Genomic DNA, 18,270 nt, shown 5'->3' on the forward strand with positions numbered 1-18,270 from the left:
TTTTTAAATGCTTTATTTTAATTTAAAATCTTTTTGTGATTTAAATAATTATTAGCTTTTCATTAATTAAACTCACAAGCCTCCTACAGTTCATTCACAAACACCAGTTTGAGAAAACTTGACATAATATATTAATGCACTTCATGCTTTAAATAACAACAATTAAAATATATTTACTTACTCTTTGTATTTTTATGTCATATGGTACTTTGATTATCCTATTTAAATTTGATAGACTACTTTTAGATTACTTTTGACCAAACTCATCTGATTACATTATTTAAAATGTGTAATGTAATGAATTCATTGCTAACTACAATTGTCTCATGTAATTTGGAATCAGTAACAGATTACAATTTGTGAGTAACTACTCAGCTCTGTCTGTGAAACAGGACCATAATGTTTGGGCATTGTCTATAATGTTTTGAAATGTGTTTTTATTTTTAAGGTGAACAGGTTATCCATCAGTGGAGGACACACACTAAAGAAAACAATATGGAGAATATGCTCCAAGGTGTTTGGTCCTGTAGCCAAACAGCTGAACTGGTGTGGTAGGGGAGAAAAGCGAGGGATCAGGAAAACAAACATAGGAGCACTCCTAATAGGTAAGTTACGTCCAAAATGTTTTCCAATGTACAGTGTACGGGGAACACTTTAAATTAAGGTTCATTAGTTAACATTAGTTGCATGCATCAATGCATTTTTAAAATCATACGTTGTTCGTTAAAGCACGATTACCCCTCGTGAGCTTTTCATACAGATTATTAGGCCTACATAACATAATAAATCAGCTGTTACCGCCACTTGACTAAACCCCAGAAACACCTATTCGTCAATATTAAGCTAATACTTATCCGTTTAATTTACTTTATATAAAATCAAACATACACCACACATATTAATGACAATGAATCAAGCTACGTACCTCAGTTTTCCCGCGGCGATCACTTCCACGTGCGCATCGATGTGATGATTTGTAAGCACATGCGCAGTACTGATGAGGAGTCGACTCTAAAAGAGTCGATTCCTTGAATCTGACCAGCCCAGTTTTCGAACTAGACTTAATGTAAAATTATTAATATTCAACTCAGGCTGTGTCTCCACTAATCTGGGAGTCACTCTAAAAGAACCTGAAACCGATAGCAGTTTAAAGTTTTTATGACTGAAGCAGAATTTCAGCACCACTGGAAATGAACAGTGACCAATCAAATAGAAAGCACAGACATGAAACTTCCTACTTCCTACTATGTTATATTACATCACGCTGAGTGACATTAAAAACAGTAGACAAGCAATAACTGCACATCAATTATCTATATTAATTAGATTTTATTAAGGCAAGCTAATCATTCTCAGCTAGTAACTCGACTCGGGATCATATGAACAATTAAACAGACATTATTTTGCGCAGTTAATGCATAATTCTTAAATGGATTTGTTTGGATCGGCATGCATTTATCTTACATGACTAATTGAATAATGAATAATTTAACTGATACTGATACAGACATTATAGCTTTAGGGAAGGACGGATGTTGCAATCATTTTTTATACTTTGCTTATCATTGTCTAAATTCATAAGAGCCCAGTTAAAAAAAAAACATTTTGAGGATTTAATTAAACAATAAGTGAAAAAAGTTTTATTTGTTAAACTTATTTAAGTTTTGCCTTTTAACATGCAGGAGCAGCTATGAAGAATCCCGTGCTTCCGTCGTCAACTGAAGCAGAGGCTGAAAAACACATTAAGGATTATCTCCGCTTGGCCCCAGGGAGAATGCCTTGTTAGTCAACTTGCTTTTTTGTTGTTTGTTTGTTTGGTTCAGGATTAAAATAATAATAATAATAACATCAACGACTGCTTATTTTCATTCACCGTTAATAAAAGGATACAAATCATTCAACAGCATGTTGAGTTCTTTCATTCTGAGTGGAAAATACTTGGGTTTATTTATCATACTTTTCACATATGTGAAGACGCATGCATAATCAGTGTAACTAAAGCTGTGATCAAGAACAGTAAATATGAAGGAACGTATAAAATCGTACAATTAAGAACGACGTCTATGCTATGTAAATCAGATGTCTAATAGACGTAACATTCAAATATTAAACGTCTGTAATACGTCTATCGGAGGTCGCTGGAACGTCGGAAAAGGACGTCTATGCGACGTCTTCCAGATGAGCAAACGCCCTCAAAACGACGTCTCCCAGATGCAAATGCGTACATCGCACAGACGTGGTAACAATAATGTTTCATAGTTTGCAGCGGTCGGTCGGTCGCTTCAGTAAATGTTCTCTGCACGCGCTGTGCGTTTCAAAAGCAAAACGCATCACACATTAGGCTTCATGTTTTTACTCCAATCTCATTTTGTAACATCATAACGAATGAAAACATTTGAAGTAACATGATAATCCATATAGGTTTCTCTAGTGTAGTGTACTGAAGTGTTCCTTTTTATTGATATATCGCTATAGGCTGCCTGTATTTATGTAAAATTAATATTATTATTATTTTATGCAGCCGTATAAGTATATGCCTACAAGGCACAACAAACCGGGTGTTTTCTTCTTTTTTTTTAAATAGCAATTTTAATCAGAAAAATTAAATTAGATCTAAAATAAGTTTCTTCAACAAATCTTGCAGGTTTCTCTTGATATCAGCATGTTCACATTTGTCTTTTGTTACTTTTGTTTGTTTTTTTACAGGGACCAGATGGCACTGATGAGCCCTGCTGACTAAAACATTCACACAAATTTTTGTGTTTTTAACCTGAAGCAAATACCTTGGAAATGCTAACTAAGATGTGTGACTGTTCACGTCTCTCTGTTTTTTTGTATCTTAGGACTATGTTGTGTTGTAAATAAATCCATACTGTTAGGGTGCTTTCACACTGGCAGTTTAGTTCGGAACGGGGCACTTTGCATGAAAAATCGCTAATTTGAACGCCGTCATGCGGCCCTGGGTGCGTACTCCCATGAATTCATGATCGCTGTTAAGTGATAGACACATTAGCCCTTAATTGTAACATACCATATCAATTTCATTGACCACTGTATTAGATGACATTGCCGATAAGGGGGTTCCGTCAGGTGAGCAAATCAATGACCGGACACACTGCACACACTCCTTAATTAATTTAACCATTTCCGGGAGCTCTACGTGAAAATAAGGGGGAAAGTTAAGTTAGTGTTGTTTGACTAGAAAGGACTCTGCATCTGTAGTACATGACAGATGGATGAAATGTAAAAGCTAGCCAGTATTACAGGGATAATGTTACTAAAGTTAAGCAAAGGGAAATCATGCCGATTGTGGGACTTTGCAATGTAATGTCAACCCCTCCAATGCCAACCTGAATACCTACCACGAAGGGATGCCATGATTTCTTCATCCATTTGGGGCAGCGTTTTCTGTCCAGTGTTAGCATCCTTTATCTGCTTACAAACAAGCACAATGAAACCTTTGATTACAGTAACATTATACCACATTTACATGTTTGTTACAATACAAATAATAATAATAATCATCAGCATGGGAAAGTAACAGAAAAGTAACAATTAATGATGTTCTCATTTTAATTCTGCATTGAAACAGCGGCAGGCCTTAACGCTAAGGACTTTAGCTACTGCATTTAACTTAAAATACTCTGTCATTTTTTATCATACAGATCAGAGTAATGTAAAGGGTCTACTTTTATTTTCTGTAAACTCACAATAACAACAAATTGTTGAGCTTTTGTAAAAAAAAAAAAAAGAAAGCAAAGAAAACAATCAGGATGCGTTTTCTGCCGTCCCGTTCTCAGTGAGCTGAAACTCAGCGTACACTTGCCTTACAGACATGAGAAATAGATATATAGAAAGCTTGAAATGTCTACTTTAAAATGAAGCAATTCAAATGGAAAATAAATATTCTCCGATTATGTAATTCGTAGGGCTGGACCCGTATATTCAGATATTCAAATATTTGTTCGGTGGGTTGGTATTCTATTTTAAAATTGAACATTCAAATATTTGTTTATTATTTTTTGTACACCTGGCATCCCCCTCGAAATGGTTCTCATTCATACTTGAATATGTTTTACACTATAAAATCTGGCAAAATACAATACAATTTTTTTTAATTATCTTATATAGCCTAGCCATTTTTAATAGGCTGGACAGTTGAAGGAACCCAACCTCATTATACTTAATAAATATATTTGCTTCTTCTTAGCCTACTAAAGTGTTCCTCAAACTGGAGTATTCTCTGGCTAGAGCAGAACAGCAGAGTTTGTATGGACAGAAGTGCATGCCTGTGTCACAGTGTCTGGGTTGTGTCCCTGGGTTTCCACTAGATGTCCCCCTTTCTCACGGTGTCTGTCACTTTATCACTTCCTGTTCCCTTATTTGGTCACCTTCCTCCTTGTTAGTAATTGATTGTTCCCCACCTGTCTCCTGTTCCCTCATTATCCTTCTGTGTATTTATACCCGGTCTGTCTGAGTCTGTGTTACGGAGTCCTTGTTTAATGTCCTATAGTTATTCATGTCCGTCGCTTCTTGCCTTGCTTTGCCTTGTCTTCGTGTCTTGTTTATGTTCGATATTCTGGTTTTGACCCTGCCTGGACTGTTTACCCCTTTGGTTTACCCTTTAATAAATGACTTACCTGCAATTGGTTCTATCTCCGTGCCTCATTGGATCCCTGCCGTGACAGCCTGAGCTTGTATTTTGGGTTAAGCTATTAGAGGGTTAGAATAATAGAAACAAAATGTATTAGCCTTTTTACCCGTTATTATCAATCTAAATTAACCTACTGCGAAATGTATGAGCTTTTGACATTTTACGTTATGTCATTTAATCTGTTTGTGATGCTGATTAGCATGTTCTTTATTTATTACAGTTCGTTCATTTATTTTTCGTTTTTCCTCAATTTTTCCTCAACTACTGGCGGTGGCGCGGTGGCTGTTTTGACAAATTATTTTTTATAATGATAATAATAGGCTAAACAAGGAGTTTTCGGTTCCTTGCCACTGTTACCTTTGGCTTGCTCAGTTGGGGATATTTTGGGGATATTTAATTTAATTTTATCAATCAAAAAATTTACACTAGAAACAAACCTTGTTGTGTAATTTGGTTTAATGCTGTGAAGCTGCTTTGATGCAATCTGTATTGTGAAAAGCACTATATAAATATACTTGACTTACTTGACACTAAAGCCTGTAAAGCATTGAAATAAATATCAGGGATGGGAATTTCAAGCGATTTTTGAATAATAATCAAATAATACCCAGCGATCTTCGAATATTATTTTTGCTTGAAATTCACACAGTGCTACTACCTAATTGAGGTTTTCTTGAAACTTAATGTTTAAATTGGCAAATCTAAAAAATACACATGATGATTAAATGTGTGCTATTATTAGGTCCATATTCAAATGTTTGGAAAGTGCGCTTACTGAATTTGGACCTAATAATAGAACACATTTAATAATTTATGTGTATTTTTTACTGCAGCCAAAAACAGAAAACATTAACAATAAATTATAAAAATGTTTAGACAGTCTTCTTCTGTTTTTTCATGACACATTCATAATCATTACATTTGCTGGTACACTGTAGCAAGCTTTATGCGTGCGTTTAAGCACTGATTATGCTATGTAATAGGCTATATAGACAATTAAAGGCTTGTTATTAAGATTGATGGATTATTAATATTAACACGCAATATTAGTTGACTAGTTGCTTAAATGAACGACTAATTGACTGCAAAAATCTTTAGTCGAGGGCAGCCCTACAAGGAAACCAAACCCCATCAGGTGACAGAAATGGAGAAATAACCTTTGGAGAAAGTCAACTTGCCTTTGTTTGAGTTGAGGGTAAACCACACTCTTCATCCGAGTCATTGGCCTGAAACTTTGAAAAAACGAAAAGAGATCAGTGAAAATCCAGACACTTAACTTGATGCATGTAAAATGCACAGTAAAATACTGCTCTTGTTTGCCATCTTATCTTACATTTTATTCGCTCTTTTTGTTTATAATGGAGCGAGTGTGTCGGCTCCACCGAAGCGTCGTGCCTGCCACGAGATCTCTCACTGTTTAATTGATGTACCAGACACTTGATGGACAAGTGCAAACAGACAGTGCAATTCTGTTATTGTTTATCTATTTGTCATCTCATCTTATATTTTATTCCCTCTCTTTGTACATAATGGAGCACGCGTGTTGGCTCCTATAAGCGCCTGCCTCAAGATCTCTCACGAGTGTAGTAAATGCGGGATATTTGATCATATGCATCTGTCCGAGTGTCTGGTAGATGAAAACAGTGAGAGATGCTGAGGTGCTAAGACACGCTCCATTATGGTCAAACGAGCGAATAAAAAATAAGATAAAATAGCACATAGGAAAATAAATAAATAGTTGCAATTTTTGTTTGGAGTGTCTAGATGTAAACAGAGAGATCTTGAGACAGGCGCAAGGCTTATGTCACGAGACTCGTGCTCCGGATTAAAACAGCAGGGGGCAAATAAGTTGGATAAATAAGAGAAGCGGGATGCATGTCTACTTGATCATATGCAGCAGTCGAAATGTCTGGTAGCGAAGCGCGTTTATTAAATGGTGAATATTGACATTGTGCGTTCTGTTCTGGCTCCTACTCACTGGGGATACGATTTTGTTCAAAAACACCTTACATATTGTGTAAGAACGCAAGGCAGGCGCCTAAAACGATGACTGGTCTAGTGGCAGGCGCACATATCCGTGACTGGTCGAATGGCAGGCGCATAAAACAGTGGCTGGTCGAGTGACAGTTGCCTCTAGCGGTGACGGGTTGAGTGACAGGTCCCCCTGTCACGCAAAGATTTTACCCCCTCTCGAAAATCAATAGAGAAAATTTTAAAGATAAAAACAAAGGACTTACAATTTCAGGACTCCCTATGTTTGTATCATCATCGGAACTGGTGTGATGATCTTGACAGAGATTGGTCGCTATGTTTGTGGCCTCATCAGATCTAGTATGATGATCAGAAGTGAATGCCAGGGGTCTGGCAGCCTTCTTAATCGTTGCTTGCTTTACCTGGACAAAAATGTTAATAAGTGGTGGAGTGAGGAGAGACTCCTGATATGATTGTAAAGCTTTGGGTGTAGAATAGTACATATTAAAGTGATATGCTATAGAGCTGGTAAGTCCCGCCCCTTTTGCTAACCCCACTGGACCTCTAGGTTGAAAAATCGTCAATGCAAGTGAATGAGAGAAAATAATCATTTTCTGGACCCGTTTGCCATGAATGTGAACATATGTTGTCTGTGAATTTTTTATATAATTTCTCGTTTAAAGAATGCTACAATTTAGCGGGTAGAATTTTGATACAGTTAGACTTTGTGTGAGAGCACTTTGTGGACTACTTGTGAACAGCCTATTTTGTTTGAATGGTGACATTTGGGTACAAAACACACAGGCTTCGCGATCTGTCTCCATAGATTATCGCACATTAATGGCACAATTCAAACGGGACCAGAAAATAATTATTTTCTCTCATTCACTTGCATTGACAATTTTTCAACCTAGAGGTCCACTTGGGGTTTTACGGATGGGCGGTACTTACCAGCTCTATAGAAATGCTTCATTGTTTCTAAGTAAATGTCCCCTAATTCTGTTTATAAAGCATATAAAAATGTAGCCAAATCCTCAAGAAAACAGCCTGCATTACTCGATTAAGACATTGTGGAAAATCATCATCAGAGCTAGTGTGTTGATCTTGTGTGGCTAGGGCCAGGGCCCTGTTCTGAGAAAGGGAAATCTTCAGGTTTTGTAATATCTGGTCTCTGGCTGCCTCTTTGATGTTGGTTTGCTTTCCCTGAAAAAAGTAAGTGAGAAATAAATCAAACAGTTGTTAACATCTTCACAATGTCACATTCATGATGACATACTGAAATTTGATGAAGTATGTCTGTTTTAAAAAATTGTTTTGGCAGCCTTCACAAAAATATTTTTGCTTACATTACAATACTCCAATTTGAGTTAAAAAATAGAAAGAAACAAAGTACTAACTTGACAACTTTATAAATAAATGTTATATTAAAAAAATCTTTCATTTTACTTCAAATTAGCACATTTGTGGACTAAAACACATGAGGTAGAGAGTTAAGGGACCCTGATGACAAGTGTACAGATTGCAGAGAGAGGCTAATATTTAATGTATGGACTCTTAGAATAGCATGTGGCAAATTAGGAAATTACTGCCATTATAAAATATTTATTATAATATCCAACTGAATCTTTGACCTTTCTAAAGATGTAAGTTATAGTTTGTTAATATACAATTAATAATTATGCACATCCACTCACCAGCCTGGCTTTTTTAGCCTTCACCATGTTGTTGTTGGTGTCCAACCTTTTCTTTTTAATGCGAACACCCCTGTTTTCGTCTTTGTTCCATATATCCCTTCCCAAAAGGAATAAATTTTTCTTTGAGACGAGATCTTTGAAAGAATCTAATATACGAGTAAAGAAGTTTAGCCTACAACAGCTACACATAAAGTGACTCAATAACGCAATTAAATAGTTGAAAGTGTTTAAATAAAAACAGGCTTAACGTCAACTTACCTCCAAATAGCAGGACTTTAGCAGGCACCGTTTTCTCCGGTTCTTTACGTGTTGGACATTTTATTTCAAGCCAATCGTCGTCTCCATCCAGGTCAGGTTTTGATGTAATTTGACTTAGCTGGTCTACATTGTATAGAAGAATAGATGTGCTCTCCTCTTTTAACGACTTGTCAAACAAGTAATAAATTGCGAATTGAAACACCATCGTGTCTTCGTAAAGTCTCCTGCTATGAAAAACCTCACGTGTCACGTTAACGCGGGAGCTTCACGCAAAATAATTAGATTAGACTCTGCAGCTCTGATTGGCTCAATTGAATTCAACACTACGAGACCTGATTGGTCAAATACCGTAGCGCCAATTTTTCGCAAATTCAAACCCATAATACAGATATAACATTTTCATTTTGGTGTACCCTGAAATAATCATGGCATCAAAACGCAAGTATAAGACACATTTGAATTCCGTTGGGACTCCACCAGATATGTCAAGAACCTCAAAACACAGAAAACTTCAACAGGATCAGGTAAACAAAAAACATTATATTTTTATTACAGTATTACCAATCGTAATGATTAAGGGTATCCTTGTAAAACCCAGACATTTTTTTTAACATAGTATTTGTGTCTTCATTGTTAGCATAAGAAACAAATGTAAAGATGTTGATGTTATTTAGATTTTTTTATTCATATGTACAGCTATGTTTACTTTAGAGTACTTAAGACATGACTTTTTTTATCACCAATCAATTTTTATGCTTCAGGATATATATTTTTTAACAAAGTCTGTATAGGCTACTTTTAATTGTCATGTTATAAAATATATAAAGGAATGAATATACCATTTGACTTTATGCAATATGTGGGTAAAATGGCCATAAATGGGGTTTCCCATCTAAAAAAATGGATCTATATGCTATATCTTATTTGCATAAATGTGTACATGTACTGTATATTAACATGTGATAAAAAATCTAGTTGAATAATGTGAGTAATATTTGGCTAAATTTTCATAATAATATCTAATATTTCATATGAATATTGTTGCTATATAATTTCTTTCCCTATTCACTTGCTGTGTCCTCCCTAAGTGCCTGATAAAAATTATTTAAGTCCTGGTGTCGTTTACAGTCACGACCCTGTTTTGTAACAGAAAGTCATATTTTGATTAGAAACAGCATATAATTGTCCTGAGATGTTGATGAATGACAAACATGTTTAAAATAATTCAGATTTAATTCAGATAATTACAAAATATTATTGAGTGGTACATTTAATCACCAAATTATTGTCAGACATTTTTTAAAGACAAATGAGAAGTTGTTGTATTAGTATTATTTAGTATCTCTGAAAAGCCCTGAATGTTATCTTTACTGGACTTCCTCTTGTCCTGTAAAACTGTTGTGGTCTCAGAAAAATTCACTAAAATATAATGTCCACTACAGTGGACAAAAGTATATTCCTGGGTCCCAGGAGGATATTATTATTTATTACTTTTTTTTATAACTATTTTACTATTTATAACTTTTATGTAAAAAATAAATAAAATAAACTTTTGCCCAGACAAAATATGCATGGAAATAAAATGTTTATTCAAACTCATTTGAGCAGTTTTAACTGAAATAAACTTGCACTGACATATCTTAAAATGTGTCATAGCCATTGTTTTGTCTCAAGATGCACACTATTAATGTCTTTTTTTTTCTAGGGCATGTTTAAAATTGTTACTTAAATGCCTTAATTTAACTAAGGACTAGTCCTAGCTTAGTCTAAGCTCTGTTTAACAGAGTCTAAGTTACTTAATTTTGTTGGCACTGTATCCACAGAAACAGACGAAATTGTACAAGAGATTTCTTCATGGATCTCCAATTACCCGAACAACTCTGTTTAGAAGAAAAGTTTATAAAAGGGTACGTTAATGAAAAAAAAAAGAATGAGTCTTGCACACCTCAGACTGTGTTGGTGGGCTTTTTATACAATGATATTTTGATTGAATTACATTTGACCTATATCTAAATACTGATGCTTGGTTTTTGCACTTGTTTTGTGAAGCTGCACTTACCTTTTGTGTACATTTGTTTCAGATTCTTTTTACAAATCCTAATGAAAAGAAGAGCAATCTTGAACGCAAAAAAGATAATGAACAAGAGGACAGACAGGAAGATGATGGAAATGTTCAAGAGTACAGAGAAGATGATAATGGAAATGGAAATGAGGAAAGTAAGGAGGACGGTGAAAGTGTCCGGTGAAGTGAAATGAAGTGAAAGTGAAGTGAAATGAAGAAGAAGAGGAAGATGATGGAAATGGACAAGAGGACAGCGAGGGAAATAATGGAAGTGTAAATGTGGAAGAAGAGGAAGAAAATGGAAGTGTAAATGAGGAAGAAGAGGAAAATAATGGAAGTGTAAATGAGGAAGGTGAGGAGGACGATGGAAGTGTGAATGCGGAAGAAGATGAAGATGATGGAAATGAGCAAGAGGACAGAGAGGTAGATGATGAAAGTGAACCAGAACACCTTGAAGAAGATGGTGGAAGTGAACAAGAGTCCAGAGAGGAAGAAGATGTAAATGGACAAGAACAGAGAGCAGGAAAAGAGAGGAACCAAGGAAATGAAGATTCAAACCAAAGGAAGGTACGTATGCATGGTGTTAATTTATGTTGACTGTGTAATCCATCTTTCTTCAAAGAACAACACTTTGTTATATTTCTTCTATGTTTTATAGAGTTTTGTAGCTGTTAATGTGATCCGCCTTATCTTTTATTACATAATCAACATGGTGATGATCCTGTATACCCTGGTGCTCTCCTCACAAAGGGACAGAGTCTGCTCTTACTCATGTCGTATGTACTGAGGCACAATTTGACAGGAGTAGCTCTTCAGGATCTCCTTACTATGTTCAATGAACATTTTCCTGGCTTGGTGCCAGCAACCTCATATCTTTTTCATAAAGCATATGGACAATTTGGCCAGTATGTGCCACATTTTTATTGTATCAACTGTGAAAACTACATGGGAGCTACTGAGACAGCACCACAAAACTGTTCTTCTTGTAAAGCTGAATTTGACATAGAGAACAACCTAAGGTCTGGATCTTACTTTCTTGTACTTAGTCTATCAGCCCAAATAGTTGATGTTTTGGAAAAGCCGGAGATACATTTGAATAAAAGGGAATCAATTCCAGACATTGTTTCTGATATTCAGTGTGGGGCAGAATATCAAAAGATCAAACAGAGTGGAGTAATGGGAGCTGATGACATATCCATCCTGTGGAATTGTGATGGAATTCCTGTTTTTAAAAGTAATAATGTTCAGATATGGCCAATCCAGTGTCAAATTATTGAGCTGTCACCAAAAGATCGTCAAAGGAACATATGCATACCATGCTTATGGGTTGGTAACAGCAAGCCAAATATGGTCACATTTTTAACTGCTTTTGTGTCACAGCTCAAGGAACTAGAACAGGTTGGAATCAAATGGAGGGACTCTGAAAACGTAGAGCATACAGCCAAAGTTCATTGCCTTCTCTACTCCTCAGATTCAGTTGCCCGCCCCCTCCTGAGAAACACGAAGCAGTTCAATGGAAAATATGGGTGTGACTTCTGCCTCCACCACGGTGGTGGCCCATATATCTGGGAAACACCAGAACCACCTTTAAGGACGGAGACAGATCATTTCCGGCATGCTATGCTGGCAACACCTGCTAAACCAGTAATGGGTGTAAAAGGACCATCCCCTTTGATGGAACTTGAGAGCTTCCACATGATCAATGGATTCGTTCCAGAATACCAGCACAGTGTCTGCCTCGGTGTCACTAAACAAATTACATCCCTGTGGCTAGACAGTAAGCACCATAAGGAAGACTGGTACCTGGGCTCAAAGGTCAATGACATAGACCAGGGACTGATGGCCATTAACCCACCCTTGGAAGTCACAAGGGCTCCAAGATCATTGAAAGATAGAAAATTCTGGAAAGCATCTGAATGGAGGTCTTTTTTGTTGTTTTATGCTTTGCCTGTATTAAGTGGTGTTTTGAAAAAGAAGTACTGGAGTCATCTTTTTTTATTAGTTTTTTCAATGCACACTCTTCTTCAGGATGCCATCAAATTAAGCCATGTGAATATGGCAGAACAAGCTCTTCGAAAGTTTGTGTGTAACTTTGAGAAACTTTATGGTGCTACTAATGTTTCTTTCAATGTGCATTTGTTAATGCACTTAGCAGCAAGTGTGCGCAACTGGGGACCACTCTGGGCAACATCCACATTTCCATTTGAAACATTTAATGGCACTTTGCTTAAGTTTTTCAATGGAACAACACATGTGCAAGATCAAATAGTGAAGACATTCCTTAGGTGGAGGGCTCTCTCAACAAAAGCAGGGACTACCATGGCAAACGCCAATGACAACATACGGAAATTATTTGACAAACTCCAAAGTACGTCTGGCTTAACAAAGAAGTCAAAGAAGTTTCAAGATAATGTCAGAGGTTTTGGTTGCCCAAAGAAAGGTACCACATCTGTGCTGCAGAGGATGGCTATTGAAGATTTTACAGGCAACAAAGTTAATTCGGGTTTATTTTACGACCGTTTCATTTGTAGCGGTGTTGTTTATCATTCTTGTAATAACACAGCTCTTAAAAAGAGATATAATTCTGTTGTACAGTTAAGTGATGGAACATTCTGTGAAATTATGACCCTGGTGGATTTCACGTGCGAGAATGGGACATCTTCTGCACCCACCACAAACAGATTCTGTGTTTTAGTTAAAGAGCTTGCCAAGAGTGGAGGAAAGTTGTATAGAGATGTTCAGCTCAATATATCCTTAACATTTATAAATGAAGTGTCTCATACCAATTATGTATTTGCTGTCCATCCTCAATCACTCAAACGTAAATGTGTTATGATTAGGTCTAAGGACAAACTGTATGTCATTCCACTTCCAAACAATATTGAAAGAGACTAAAAACTGATTCCTGGGGAACTACTTCTGCAGCTTTACAGATATCAATGCCAATTATTTTTCAGCTTTTCTCCCTAAAGTCAATAATGATTTGTTAATTTTTTTTGAACACTGATTATGCTTCTGTGTTAATGGAGTGTGAGTGAACTTCCATTTTTGGCCATGCAATATAGCCAGTGTTTACTTGGCTGTAGTGGTTAAACGGCCACTTGTGACATCACAATCCAGTAGCTGCCACTTTCTGTACAGTAGAAAACACATTTTCTTGTGTGTTCCAATGGTGTGATGTTGATGTAAAATTTGTAATGGATTTGTGTGTATTGTACATTGTGCCTATCTTTAACATTGTATAAACTTAAATAAAAAATACTTAAATCACAATTACAAAAGTAGCCATTTGTACACTGCATACTCAAATCTATTTTAAGTAGAGCATCATAAGTATGTTTTCTTTATATACACAAAAACTTAAAAGTACTTGTAGTGTACTTTTTAGATATGTTAAAAGTGTGCTTGTGTTTAGCATATTTCTTAAAAGTGTAATTAAGCATATATTTATTACCAATGTACTTATAGTGCACTTGTTAGAAATATATGAAAAGTATTCTTGTTTTTAGCATATTTTTTTAAAGGTGTATTTAGCATATATTTATTATCAATGTACTTATAGTGCACTTGTTAGAAATATATTGAAAGTATGCTTGTTTTAAGCATAATTCTTAAAAGTGTAATTAAGCATATATTTATTTTCCAATGTACTTATAGTGCACTTGTTATAAATATATTGAAAGTATGCTTGATTTTAGCATATTTCTTAAAAATGTAATTAAGCATATATTTATAACCAATGTACTTATAGTGCACTAGTTAGACATATATTGAAAGTATGCTTGTTTTACGCATATTTCTTAAAAGTGTAATTAAGCATATATTTATTTTCCAATGTACTTATAGTGCACTTGTTATAAATATATTGAAAGTATGCTTGTTTTTAGCATATTTCTTAAAAGTGTAATTAAGCATATATTTATTACCAATGTACTTATAGTGCACTTGTTAGAAATATGTTAAAAGTATGCTTGCTTTTAAATATATTTTTAGAAAAAAAAACTAAACTACTATTATTTTAAAGTGTGTTAAAAGTTGTATTCTAAAAATAGATAAAAAGCATGATGCTAATATACTTTTAGTATATTTAAAGATAGTATATTTATTTTAAATATATTTGCAATGTATTATTGAAAAAGGGAATATATTTCAAATACAATAAAGTATACTTTTTTTTCACTAGGGTTGGCAAACAGTTATGGACAATTTCCTTATTCAATAGAGTTTCCTTATTCAAAGAGACAGGAGTTGCGGTTGCATGCCCGAGAGGTGTTTCAAAGATGGTCGCAGAGTGGAATCACATGCCTTAAAGGGTTAGTTCACCCAAATATTAAAATTATGTCATTAATGACTCACCCTCGTGTCGTTCCAAACCAACAAGACCTCGTTTATCTTCGGAACACAGTTTAAGATATTTTAGATTTAGTCCGAGAGCTCTCAGTCCCTCCATTGAAAGTGTGTGTATATGGTATACGGTCCATGGTTAGAAAGGTAATAAAAACATCAAAGTAGTCCATGTGACATCAGAGGGTCAGTTAGAATGTTTTGAAACCTCGAAAATACATTTTGATCCAAAAATAGCAAAAACTACGACTTTATTCAGCATTGTCTTCTCTTCCGTGTCTGTTGTGAGCGCGTTCACTGCAGTTTAATGATATCTGGTTCGCGAACGAGTCACTTGATTTAACTGGATCTTTTTGAACCAGTTCATCAAATCAAATGAATAGTTTTAAACTGTTCGTGTCTCCAATACGCATTAATCCACAAATGACTTAAGCTGTTAACTTTTTTAATGTGGCTGACGCTCCCTCTGAGTTAAAACAAACCAATATCCCAGAGTAATTCATGTACTCAAACAGTACACTGACTGAACTGCTGTGAAGAGAGAACTGAAGATGAACACCGAGCCATATAATGAATGAAAGATTGATTCGTTATCGAGTCAAAAACAGTTTGCTCGTTATCTGGCTCGGTGTTCATCTTCAGTTCTTTCTTCACAGCAGTTCAGTCAGCGCTCACGTGCTCACAACAGACCTGGAAGAGAAGACAATGCTGAATAAAATCGTAGTTTTTGCTATTTTTGGATCAAAATGTATTTTCGAGGTTTCAAAACATTCTAACTGACCCTCTGATGTCACATGGACTACTTTGATGATGTTTTTCTTACCTTTCTGGACATGGACAGTATACCGTACACACAGCTTCAATGGAGGGACTGAGAGCTCTCGGACTAAATCTAAAATATATTGAACCGTGTTCCCGGAGATAAACGGAGGTCTTACGGGTTTGAAACAACATGAGGGTGAGTCATTAATGACAATTTTCATTTTTGGGTGAACTAACCCTTTAAAGGGACTTTGAGTCATAAACCAAGGGAATGTATCTGCATACAGTTACTTACTGGAAACAAAGCCACGTGCAATCATCTCCAGATCCACTGATTGCCAAAACTCCTCAATGTTCACTTCCCCTTTGAACTCTGATGGTGGCTCTTTGAGGTCACTCACTGTATTGAAAAACTTTATAAAAAAATTAAAATAAATAAAGTAATAAAGTTTGTGTAAAGCAATATTAATTGTGTTTTTAGTTTGTCACACCACAGAAACGTTGTTAACCACCCAGCCAAATTTAAATACAAAAAAAAAAAAAAAAAATCAAAAACAGGCATGTAAAAAAATTATAAATTACAAAATTAAAAAAAAAAATTAGCAGAATTCTGCTTTTAAATGCTGGGGGTGTGTCCGCCGTCGGCACTGAAACCATGCCAAATAAACATTAACTCTTACCTGCCATGCTGAAAACACCTTTCTTATGCAAATCCATGATTACCACAGGGGGGTGGTACCCACAGTTTACACAAGAATAAGTGTAATCAATGTCTGTCAAGGCCTCAAAATGACAGTAAGCATGGAGTACAGTGTCTCGATTCGGGTATTTCACTTCCCGAAGGCTCTCCAAAGTATCAATGGCTCTGGAGATGGAAATGTGACTCTGGAACAGATTAAGTGGAATAGAGGGTGCTTAGTTTTTTCGGCTTACTGAAACATTTTCATTTTTGAATGTGTCATTTTGCACAATAATACAAACAAACCTGTAAACTATGTCTAAGATATAGACAGAGTTCAAGACTCAGGAGAACGTAGTCATTAAAATTGTGGAGTCCATCAGACCATTCTTGGTATCTGTAGATCATATGGCATCCTGGGCATCTTCGAGTATAAATTGAAACCGCTACAAAAGGGCAAATATTAAAAGGACAGCTGTATTCAAGTAAGAAGGCAAGCACATGTCTGTAATTCTCAAATAATTATATTCTAATTTGTGAAATTACCATTAATGACACCAGTCATGGTGGCAATTTTGGAATTTCTTGTCGTTAATACTGGTGCTTCAAGTGCTTTGTTGCCATCATACACCATACAGCTGCTCTCCACAGGAAACAAACTTGATGGAAACACATGTGATGATTTTGGTTTGGCTACCTCTTTTGAAGGAGTAGATGGAATTTTCTTCTTAGAGTAAATATACCTTACAGTGCGGTGCAGGTCAAACTTGGGAGCACAGGTGAGATCTTCCAACAGCTGTGGAACTGAGGAGTCAGTTGCTTCAGATGGTTTCTCTGATGCAAATAACTCTTTATTTGTTTGAAACAAGTGCCATTTGGCAATGTTTCTGTGAGGGCAGGACATCCGGGGCTTTGCACACGGGCAGTGCCAAGTTCTGGCAGTTGAATTATAAGTAACCATAACTCTCCCAAGACGACTGAAGTGATGGATCATGGGCTCATGTACAGACAGAGTAATCTGCTTTTGAGAGTCACCCAATGCAACGAACACTGAAAATGGAACATGTACTGTCTGTGCTACTTTCTGTCTCTTCAGACAGACTGCCTTCTTGGCTTCTCCAAAGAATTTGAGCTTAATCATCTCATCAAGAACACTAGAATCCAAAAGCTCCTCAAACACTGTATCACAACAATAGTCCAGTGAACAGAGGTGTTTACATAGACTAAAAGTGTTTCCACTTCTGTAAGCAAGCTGCTGGTATTGCCAGCACTCTTGTAACTCACACCTAACTTGATGATGTTTGCCCAAAGTCTTTTTTTGAACATGCACTGGTACAGAAAAACCATGGCCACTCCTCTGAACAGCTGACACTCCATTTGATCGGTCAATACACACACTAGACAGATGTGATTGCATTGTTATATCTTTTGAGTGGTCTGTGTGTTTCCTTTGAATGTGCATGTTCAAGTTCTTCTTCAGCATAACCACTGAACGGTGTGGGCAATTAGTCCTTTTTTGATTATTAGAGGCAGTAAATGAAGACTGAGAAGGTGAGTATTTGCACTGAGTCGGTGCATTGGTGAATTTACACAGAGCCGATTCAGATAGAGATCCTGGAACAGGTGAGGACGTGCACGGAGTCGGTGCAGGTGTGGATTTACACAGAGCCGATAGAGATCCTGGAACAGGTGAGGACGTGCACCGAGTCGGTGCAGGTGTGGATTTACACAGAGCCGATGCAGATCCTGGAACAGGTGAGGACGTGCACCGAGTCGGCTGGTGTGGATTTACACAGAGCCGATGCAGATCCTGGAACAGGTGAGGACATGCACTGAGTCGGTGCAG

The 18,270-nt window shown here is 36.3% G+C and overlaps 1 protein-coding gene across 2 annotated transcripts in view; it reads right to left on the reverse strand.

The window, feature by feature from the left end:
* Positions 1-18,052, reverse strand: part of LOC132149289 (HMG domain-containing protein 3) — a 35,017-nt gene extending 16,965 nt beyond the window's left edge. For both annotated transcript variants that reach the window (XM_059558534.1, XM_059558452.1), the window contains exons 1-4: positions 16,971-18,052; positions 16,731-16,870; positions 16,426-16,630; positions 16,041-16,145 (exon numbers count right to left, since the gene is read on the reverse strand). In XM_059558534.1, coding sequence (XP_059414517.1) covers positions 16,041-16,145; positions 16,426-16,630; positions 16,731-16,870; positions 16,971-17,907 — 1,387 coding nt within the window. In that variant the 5' untranslated portion in view covers positions 17,908-18,052. The remainder of the gene's footprint in view (positions 1-16,040; positions 16,146-16,425; positions 16,631-16,730; positions 16,871-16,970) is intronic.
* Between the last annotated feature and the right edge of the window lie 218 nt (positions 18,053-18,270).

Source organism: Carassius carassius, chromosome 1 (genome assembly GCF_963082965.1).
Source record: "Carassius carassius chromosome 1, fCarCar2.1, whole genome shotgun sequence".
Classification (NCBI taxonomy): domain Eukaryota; kingdom Metazoa; phylum Chordata; class Actinopteri; order Cypriniformes; family Cyprinidae; genus Carassius; species Carassius carassius.